This window comes from Malania oleifera, chromosome 7 (genome assembly GCF_029873635.1).
Source record: "Malania oleifera isolate guangnan ecotype guangnan chromosome 7, ASM2987363v1, whole genome shotgun sequence".
NCBI classification, from domain to species: domain Eukaryota; kingdom Viridiplantae; phylum Streptophyta; class Magnoliopsida; order Santalales; family Ximeniaceae; genus Malania; species Malania oleifera.
In genome coordinates this window covers 32,456,325-32,467,345 of record NC_080423.1, presented here as the reverse complement: position 1 = coordinate 32,467,345, position 11,021 = coordinate 32,456,325, and the positions used below count along the sequence as shown (strand labels likewise).

Genomic DNA, 11,021 nt, shown 5'->3' with positions numbered 1-11,021 from the left:
GGTTCAAAGGCTCAAAGATGAAGCCTGTACCTACCGGTTCGAGTCAAAGACTCTGGCTAGGGCTAGGGCTGGTTCGAAGGCTTTGACTCTAGCTACATCTGCCAAAGCCTTGCGCTTTCTTTCTTAAAATTTTTAAATGAAGTTAAAAAGGTAAGATATCTCAAGGCCCAGTGAGTTACTCACTGCGCCTCGAGCCTCTGTGTGCTTCACTGCGCCTTGTTGCACATCTTGAAGGTCGCCACGCCTCAACCTCAGTGAGGTGCTAGCCTCATCAACCCTCTGCGCCTCGCGCCTAGGCATGCCTAAGGCACACTTCTGACTATTAAATTGCTAATACCTTCTAATTCTTCAAAAGGATCTTAATTCCTTTAAAAACACAGAAGATTGTAACACTTCAACAAATTCAGTCCATTTAAACCCCACCCTCACCCCCCAAAACCCATGGGATTGAAATATAGAAAATATGTTCCAATAAAACTCAACCCTATAGTCATATACTTATCCCTTGGCTGTGCGTGTGTGGATAAAGGTAAATATAATAATACTGAAGGAAGAGTACAAGAAATGAAGGACAAGGTATCCCTCCCACATCAAGCAAAACATAAGAAAAAGGATTTTCTTATGCAAAGCACCAAAGAGAAACCCCCAAGAAAAAAACAAAAACAAAGACAACGACTAAGACTGTGTCAACAACCAACCACCACAAAGCCCCAAGTCCTATGAGGTAGGGGTCAACTACATGAATTTCCTTCCATCATAGTACAAGATTGGGGCAATATCCTCCAACAAGCGGAGTGCTATCAAATCCTTACTATCCGCCCATGCTACTCTACATCCCTCTCTTCTCCCCCCACCCCTCCTACTGCCACTTAAACTTACCCCTCCACTCCTCACATACATTATTTGGCAATAGTTGCAACCATCCTAATCATCTTATCCGCCCTTCACTTGTCTTCTACTAGTGTTACACCTAGAGTTAAACCAAATCAAATAAGACCCTCCACCAATTGAAGATTCTAGATTCCACTCCAATCAAATACACCAAGCCCCTAAAGTAGAGCATCTCCAGAGTATCTTCCCCTTTTTTCCCACCACCAAAGCCCATAAACTTATGGAAAAAAATATTTCCAAAGTAAATATAGCACCCAATGTTTCCAAAAAACAAACCCAAAACCTGCACGAAATTTTCCAAAAATAAGAACAATGTGAAGATGCATCAGTCTCAGCATTTTGAATACAAAGAACATGAATATCTAGGTACAACATCTTATTGCATCTTCTATCCAGAAGTGAATTATTAGTGTTAATCCTAGGCTGTGGATAATAAACTAGGTAAATGCCCTAATTTTAGGAATCTTGGCTTTCCAAATTGCAAAATGCGAAGGGAACAAAACATATCTATGATGATGAATAGCGAGAACAAAACAAAAAAGAATTCCCTGAAATTATCCACTTTCACACCTTTCTATCGTCTTTTGAAAGCATAGAAGTCAAAGGCACACAAAGGTACAAAGTTAAGGCGCATTCATGCTGTAAATTCTAGAAAACTGCTGCAGAAATGAGCAGCAGCCAGCAGGAAAAAAATAACAAACAAACCAAATGAAGAGCAACTGCAGAGAACTCAAGGGCATTCCATACGGATTATATACATTTACAGGCTTGGCCAGTGGCAGATATTCTTAGCAGAGAACTCAATACCAGTGCATAACAGCACTAGCCACTTAAACCCATATAGCAGCCACGCGCCTAACCCTCTTTCAACAAAGGAACATATCTAACTGAAATATATTACTACAGAATAAAAGAATTTAAAATTAGAAAATGGAAAAGTAAAGTGATAAAATACATAAATTTTAATTATTCCTTAGTGTTTATCCTAACGGAGCCAATGCAGCAACCACATGCATCACCAAAAGAAACTTATATACAAATACACAGAATATGTGCTGCCATTTATTAAAGATGCAAAACAGATGGCAACATAAACTTCATGATATCCCATCACAATCATCAACATATTAAAAATGCTGAGCGAAACACACACACACACACACACATGGAACGTCAAGAATTTGATGTATTAGGTTATATATAACAACAAGTCATAGATATGACAATTACAGTAATGGAGCGACCTGAAATGTTAAGTTCAACAATGTAACCGCAAAATGCACAGAGATAATATTAAGTAGATAAAATCCATCATTCGCCTCATACCGCTGCTTTCTCCGAAGCAGGGGCAACAGCGGCATCCGCAGCAGGAATCTTGAGGTATCCCATCTTTTTGGGGCTAGCATCATCGTCATCTTGGTCATCATCGTCATCATCGTCGTAAGAATTGGAAAGATCATAGAAGCGGTTGGAGAAAAGCGACCAAGCCAAGTACATGGTAGCGGCGGTGAGGAAACCGCAGCCGACGCCAAAGAGAAGAGCCACCACAACGCTAATGATGTCTTTGGTGCGATCACGGAGGGAGCTGACAACCGAGGACGGCGAGGAGCGGGGGAAGAATCTGGGTCGCCGGATCTCGGGCTCATCGTCAGGAAGGAGGAAATTGGGGCGATCGACGAAGATGCGAGAGGGCCTGGGCTTGAATTGGGTGAAATGGGTGAAGATTGTGAGGAATTGGGGTGAATTAGGCTTGGAGTTAAGGTTAGGGTTAGGGTTTTGCGAATCGATGGAGAAGGAGTAGGAGATGAGAAGGGTGTTGCAGGGATGGAAGTGGAGGCCAGGCCTCGCGTAGGCAGCGACGGAGAAGAGCCCCACCGCCAAGAGGATGGGGAGGAGAAGACGCTGCCTCAACGACGCCATTCGAATTCGAGATTTGGGATTTTCAGATTTAGGAGAGAGAAACAGAAAATGAGAAAGAACCTCGAGGAAGTAAGCAAGAAGCTGGACCAATCCCCACGCAGACTATTAACGCTTGGGAGTTCGGGGGCGGGACTACTTCTACGCTCTACTATTGCCCGTGTTGCGCACGTCCCAATAAAAATATACTTGTAAAACTAAAATTACAAGAAAAAAGAAATGTAAAATAGCATGCCTACAAACTACCAACCAAGGGATTCTTTCAGCCTTATCTCCATGGGAAAATTAGGAATTTTCTTTGAAGATTTTACCATAAGTAGGAGTGTTCCAAACAAACTAGGCATATGGGTTAAACCTTGACATTTTCATATTCAACTTTGTTTAGAAACTCGACAAATTAATAAATAAACAAAGTTCATTAGGTAAAACTTGCACAATGCATGTCAGTATTTTATTTTATTTTTAGATGTCATGTCACAACAATTTCGAGGAGCTTTTTGCTCTATGTGTGTTTTGGGACAAATCTAGTTGTATATGGGGTGTGAGTGTGTGTGTTTTCCTTTTTCTTTTTTAAACCGTATTGTAGGGTTTGTCGTGTGTGATAAGACATCTCATAGATTTCCCTTTTCTTTCCTATGCAACTGGAAGTCAAACAATGGGCACACAGTATGAAATCCCCTATAGATTGAATGAAATCTCTTTGTGCTCATACTTCAACTACGTTCCAAACTCCTCCACTACCCCTATACAAACGAGAATTCCACTTTCTTTTATCTCTCCAGAATCATGTCATCTTCCTCTCTTCATTCCTATTATCATCCCCTTTCTCTCTTCATCTCCATGGTGCAAATAAGTTTGATCTATTTGATATATATTTAAAGCACGTCCATGGTTTTGGGATTAATTCTAATGACTGGAGATGAAATAGAACGTAGTTTTCAAAAATTCACAATGTTGGAGGTGCATGATTACTGCAATGGAGATGTCATAATGAATCAATAATGAGTTAACATTGTTATGTCGATTTTTCAATTCAAAAGCTTTGCTTTTCTAAAATTTCTTATTTTTATAACCCTTCTTGGCTTCTTTCCAATTAAAAAAAAAAAAAAGTAATGCTTGGGGCATTTTTTTTTGTATGTAATCTATTGGAAAATAAGTTTGTTTTTCAATTTATATATAATAGTTGGTGCACATGTACTAACTATGAAAAAAAAAAAAGCTTTGCTCATGTTAAAAGTTAATATGAAAATATAAATTTATATCTACATCCAAGACTTGGAATTCATATTTCTAAATGCATCAAAAAAAATTTGTAAAGCAAACTCATTGATTTAAAATTTTAATTTGACAATCATATTTTTTAACTCAAATACATAAGTGCTTTATCAATACAAAACACAAACAATTGCATCACTTTCTATCCAATTCCTACTCTAAGAAAAGGAAACCATTGCATGCAAGGAGTCAATCCCTTTTTCGCTAAGGCTCCGATCAACCTAAAAAATAAATTCTACACTGTTGGTATTTAGTGTATAGTATTTCACGCGCGCGCGCGAGGCAAGACTTTACTCATTCATTTCCTAGGAGCCTAATACGAAAACATTTGGCTAGGTGCGAAGCAAGCATACATCACGTCCACACATTTTTTTTTTTACTTTTTTTTTTTAAAATTTCTTTTCTATTTGTTGATTTTCTTGATTCAACTCTTAATTTATTAAAAGATTAGTTTTTCCTTAATGCTATTGATAGCGTTCCTTGTTTTTGGCTTGTTATCTTTTGGATTGTCTGCTAAAATTAACATTGCTTTTTAAGTGCTTTGTATGTTTAGAATGCTAAAGACACAATCTCTAGTCCTAATATTCCAATATTTTGCTATGCTCTATGTTCGACCATATTTTCTTGATAGCAAAATCAACTCTTTATGTACAAAAAGAGACTTTTCCTTTTTTAATTTTAATTTCTTTTATTGGTCGTAGAAAATCCTAATATGTTAAAACGCACACACACAAAAAGCCATTAAACCTCAAAATCAATCATAATGTTCTAGGAATTTTTTTCAATTTTTAAAAATTCTTTAGATAAAAATTAAGGCCCAAAAAAAACCATAATACCAACAATAAATAATAGAAAGTAAAATTTTTTTAGCTAATGTTCACACTTTTACCATTTTTATTTTAAAATTATTTATAAAGTAATAAATAAAGAGAAAAACAATTTTAAAAAAATGTCGAGCTGTTTGTTCCCCCTTTTTTTTTCCCAAAACCCTAATATGAATCATTCTCTCTAAAACCCTCTTCGATTCAAGACAGTAGTAACATAATAACAAAATTCATATAATAGAACACAAAATAAAATTAAAAAACACAACCTACACTACAAAAAATCCCTTCACATTTATACACACAATTTTAGTCAAACAATGAAGAGATTATAAGTCAATCTTCATGTTAACATGCCAAAACACCCAAAAATATGACCTAGTGTGCAAAAGTTACATTAATCCTTCATACTATACAAGCTAAAATTCATGAACAGAAAAAAAAAATAAAAATAAAAAAGTTGTACCAAGAGTTTCATTTCAAGAACAAAAAAGAAACTAATATGATCCAATAAAGTTCAAAAAGCCAAGAAATAATATAACATTCTTCTCTTGAATCTCCTTATACAAGTGCTTCCTCCCAATCTTTAACATGTGTAGCTACCTGGTAGACTCACCAAGACTTTGATCCTTAACTACCAAAAATAATATTTATAAACCTAACTATCTCAAGTTCAGTAGAAAGTGGGTAAGTAGGGTATCGATCCACGAGGACTTGAAGCGTAGTTAGTAAACCACTTCCAAGTTAGTTTATTATGACCTTATTATGAAAAAGAAGTAAAAGGTGATGTTTTGCAATGGTGGATGTTTCTAACTACTGGAAAGCGATTAAATGAAAGCAAGTGAATCTACACTACGAGAAAGCAAGTAAATTTATAAGTTACCCTACTCCTACAAAGCAATACTGTGATCTGAATCAGACGTTGGACACCATGCCTCTATCTACGTTCATCCAGACTTCCATAGACGTACTAATCCGAGTGGGCCAAAGCGAGAGAGGGGCAATCGAGGGCACAGGGTAGCAAGGGTGCACCAACAGTCCAGAGCACGGTCAGGAACCAGAGTATACCCTGTCTCAATAATGAACGAACACCTCCGCGGTTCCGTAGCCGACTATTTCCCTCTGACTGATATACAGAAGTGCTCATCCTTATCTGTAATCCTTCATCAAACATACAGTAGGTAAATGGAAAGCAATAAACGAAAGCATGTAAATGAAAGTAAGAGTAAAAAGATCATCCCTTTATTATTCAGAACGTCTCTCACTAATGTCAAGAATTACAAAAGGAGTGATCATGTAATATACACAGATAGCACACGAACGTCGCCGATTGTCACAAGCCGACGAACACTTTATGCACACACCGAAATAGGAATTGAAAACTATGCTACTCTTAATCTATCTTGGCTCTCAATGACATCTTAAGTCTGTCACTAACCTAAGAAAGGCCAAAGAGGAACCAAGAGCTCGTGTTTGTAGAGAGTACTTATAGGCTCTAGGGTTTACAAAGTTTGTTTTAAAATTTAGGAAAGTTTGCAGCAAATCTCACACAGAAGATCGTCGCTATCGACCAAGTCGCCCCTCTGTCATTTTTTTGCGCGCCCTGGTCAAGACTCGCGGGAAGTCAGGGATTTTAATATCCAATGCCTTCGAATTCATTGCGCCTCAGGGTCTTGATGGTCGAGTTGATGGTCAAGATTTGCAGTATCTCGAACTTCAGAAAATCTCAATATCTCAACATAGTCGCCCATGAAGGTCTCTTGGTCGAACACTTCATCGAGACTCTCGGTACTTTTGAATTTTAGTTCTATCTCAGTATCTTGACGTGGTCGAGCACTTAGTCAAACCTTGGAGTTTGCAATGGAAGACTAAGTCACCCCTGTGATTTGCTAGTCACGCCACATGGTCGAGCATTATCTTCTTGCCCATTTATGCTTTGAAGCTTCTAGAGCTTGGCTAAATGTCTGAATTCGAGCTTTGAATCCTACAAATTATCCTTGGCTTCTTGTAATTCTTAACTCCATGGTTTTGTCCTGTTTTTCCTGAAAAGACAAACAAACCTTGCATAGCTCTGAACAATGATAACTCTGGATAAATATATAATAAAATAAGGATAAGCATAGGTAAATAAGGGTCTGAAATCATATATTTTAGGGACTCATCACAACCCCCAACTTACACTTTGCTAGTCCTCAAGCAAAGCAAAATCCAAGAAAGCTACCAAATCCTACCTATATCCTCTTTCGCGGGAAACACGATTGCATTTACCATATGCAACAAGGCTTTAAACCCCTAGGTCAATCCCAGTGGACGAGTTCTATCCTCGTGATGGTTTCCAGAGCGATACCCACAAACACCTGCTTAGTGAATATAGAATATATTTGTATATAACAAGAACCTTACCATTTCACATACAAAGATATGACCCAGTTACATGTAGACCTGTTCATTCATGATTCCATTATACACACTTCGCAGCAATTCATTCATACAAGTCTCAATACCGTACAACAATGACACCAAAGATACAACTCTTAGGGGATCAACAACAATTTTAATTCGGTGATAATATTACTATGTAGTTTCAAGCATTGCTAGATTACATCATAAGGCATGTGTAGGGTGCATGATCTATCACACTCCGGGTGTCTTTAGACACCTACAGAATAGTTGTCTTGACTCAACCTCACTGATATACCCTCAGAACAAAAAACACTCGAGAAAAGGGGTTCACTCTTATACATGAGGAAGAATGTATGATCAAACATCCCACATATTTTGAAGAACGAATGTTAAGCCTGGAATGGACTAGCCTCATACGGATGGGATCTAGCCTATTTTTGAGGTTTCGGGATCTTTCACCTTAACATCTTCTCACTTACTCGTCATACTCAATCAAGACCACCATAGATCGATCCTTTCACAGACTCGACATAAACACCACAGATGCTTTGGTCAGCCTGAAGATTCCTAATATTTGTAAGAATCATGGTGTCCTATCCTTAGTTTGCTATTTTTCTTGCATCTAGAGCAGATTTTTTTTTTTTTATCTTCTGCTCCTTCTTTCCTTTAACTTTCATTTATAGGTAAGCTAGGATAGTCATTACACCCTTAGTTATCTTCATACCACCAATAGGAAATTCAGCTTGGAAGGGATCTCTAAGGTGGCTCAAATCTTCATATATTGAGTAAGTTACAAGACCTAAGTTTATATCTCCCCACTTGATGCCACCTCTAGGCCAGCAAATGCAAGAATAAAGGCTAGTTAGGCAAAAAGAATCCATAAAAGAAAATAAAGTTGAGTTTTATAAACTCAGAGTTTGATGTCAAAAACTCTAGCAATGAATGAATGGCTCAACATTACGCACAAGATTTCATAGTCACCGCGGTTGTTCTTTCAATGCTCTCAAAGAACCCTAAGTGTTACAAATCTCATGTAAGTGTGTTTTTAAGCCTTATGAAGTACCATTGAATATAAGATTTCACACAGCAGTATTAACACAACTAAGTTACTAATTGACCCTTCCGGAGTGGCATGATAGTTTATTGGGTCATTTAATGTGAAACCATGCACAAGTGACTGCATTGTTAGTGAGCATAATAGCATCATTTAATAAATGGGCCTAGGTATGTGAGTTTGAGTTACATAGGTGTATGTAGAAAGGGTAAACTAGTTGTTATCAAGTTATGAAGCACGTACTATTCACTAAGAAAATATTTTTAAATGTCTGAAATTTATGAAAAGTGTGTCCCTTTGTGTGCATGATTGTGCCATGTAGTGTATTACCCCCTACCCCCAACTTAGAACTTCAGTGTCCTCATTGAAGTGTGGATTGAAAATAGAACCTAGGCAAGGGATAAAATAGTGCATGAGAACAATACTAGCAAATCAGTGTTCCTACAAAACAAAAAACAATACTAGCAGGTGTGTAAAAAGGCATTGTAAAACAAGGAAGCCAAAAGTATCATGCATATTTTATTAACAGGAAAGGGTAGCACGTTGTGTTACAAGAAGTACACTGTCAAGCACACTATAGTGCCTAAAAGGAAAACAAAAGAAAAAAGTCAAGGAAATACATGTGTCACCGCGACATCAGCAAATAGTATGAACAAAAACTTGGTTGGCCAATCTGTGCCCTACATTAGTCCCCTCCAGAAGAGCTGCTATTGCCATAGTCAGAATTCCCACCCCCTAGATCACCAGATGCGTCAGAGGGAGTACCAGCGGTCGAGTGGCGGTCCTCGAACGCTTGTACACTCAAAGCAGCCTCCTATTTTGCAGAAACATAGGTTGAAGAAGCTGTGGCAGGGATGATTCTTGGATGGGCGCCTGGGAAGCAGGCTCAATTGCCACTGGGGCAGCAGAGGAGGTCGACGATGGAGATACAGTCCTAGATCGGCTATAACGCCATAAGATAGGGGAAGGTTGGATTTGCAAAGGCACTGGTAGTCATGGTACGACGATCGGGACAATTAGAGCAGAAGTTGTAGCTAAGGCAGAGGGAACCAATGCCAACAGGGGTAGGGGCCCAAAGGTAGGTGTTGTACTTTGTCGCACTCCCAGATTACATTAAATCTTACGCGATAGACACTCAACCCACTTAACCTACTCTAAACATTTCATGGACTAAAGAAAAATGAAAAACTATTGGGTTGTCTGCCGGAAGTGCTAAGTTTATCGTCTTCAGCCAGACACTTGAAAGCTTATTTTAAACTCATCCTAGTTCCCAGCTAACATTGGTTTCTTCCTCCTCTTCCTCATGCCCTAAGTTGCATACCCCCAACTTAGTTTAAGATTTGGGGTCCCAATCATGTCTTAGCATAGATTGCTCAAGGGAATTCCCAAATTCAACATGGGTAGGGCTGTCGAGCTGCACTATAATTTCCCAAGGGTGTTTCCATAGCATTGAAGGAGTTGCTTCCCCAACAAATTTTTCAATTATGTCTTCATCCACAACTTGGATGGCGTTCAGATGATGTTGGGAAGCATTAAATATGTTTAGCTTGCGTTGCTTATGGCCCCATGAGATGTCCATAATCCCCGTCCTACATTAAATGCAAGCATTAGCCGTGGCTAAGAATGGTCATCCCAAAAGGACAAGGGTCGGGTTGGTGGAGGTCTCCACATCTAAAATGATCAAATCAACGGGGTAATGGAAATTTTCCACCTTAACTACCACACCCCGGGGTTGCTTAAGAGATCGATCAACAAGACATATGGAAACTGAGGTGGGTTGCAGCACTCTTGGGTCAAGTTTCTGATAGGCCAAGTATGAAAAAATGTTCACACTTGCGCCTAAATCCAGAAGAGCCCCATTAGTGGTGTAATTACCAATTACACACAAGATTGTAGGTGAGCCTAGGTCTTTTAGTTTAGGAACCAAGTGCTTTAGTATTATGGAACTTATATGCTCGGCCTGCTTAACCAATCCATCCATATGCACCCTTGATTCTGTCTCCTGCATTGACAAGTCCTTAAGGAATTTTATAAATGCAAGTGATTGCTCAATGTCATCGAGGAGAGGCGTATCCATTCACACTTGTTTAAACATGTCCCAGATGGACTTGGTGGAAGCCGCTTTCCTAAATATAAAGGGTGCGAGTGGGGTTGCTAGATGTGTCACTGAGTAGCTATGAAAAGCCCTATGAGGAGCGAAGTGAGGTGTGGTTCTTCTGGTGGTGGGTGTGCGACTCAATGGTTTGTGTACCCGACTAGAGGAAGAGAGGGTGCATAAATCCGTGTTGGGTACTTCCAGTTTTTCATCTTGGGTCTCCCTCATGCTTGGCTGCTCTTTACCTTATTCAGGTGTTAGCCTGCCATTTTGAAATTTGGTTATCGTCTGGGCTTACGCAGAGTATGAGGAGGGTCCAGAGTCCGGTTCACATTCTACCCCATATTGTCCCTTTGGATTCATGATGGGTTTACTTGGTAACTTACCCTCATCCCTTCGACTTAAAGCAGCGACTAGCTGTCCTATGGAAGTTTCTAGTTTTGCAATAGATTGGGAGTGGGAGTGAAGGAGTTGCCGGTCCACTTAATGGTTAGCTTCAATTCTCTTAAAGGCTTTCAACACTGTCTCTTGGAATAAATCATATTTGGATTGAGGTGGAGGC

General features: G+C 39.0%; 1 protein-coding gene across 1 annotated transcript; it reads right to left on the bottom strand.

Annotated features, from left to right (window-relative positions):
• Nucleotides 1–2,059: 2,059 nt before the first annotated feature.
• Nucleotides 2,060–2,962, bottom strand: LOC131160124 (uncharacterized). The gene has a single exon (XM_058115476.1). The coding sequence runs from the start codon at nt 2,809–2,811 to the stop codon at nt 2,212–2,214; it is 600 nt and encodes a 199-aa protein (XP_057971459.1). The 5' UTR covers nt 2,812–2,962; the 3' UTR covers nt 2,060–2,211.
• Nucleotides 2,963–11,021: the final 8,059 nt, after the last annotated feature.

Excerpts from the sequence above, each read along its gene's own strand:
- LOC131160124 (XM_058115476.1), bottom strand. The coding sequence starts at position 2,811 with ATGGCGTCGTTGAGGCAGCGTCTTCTCCTCCCCATCCTCTTGGCGGTG.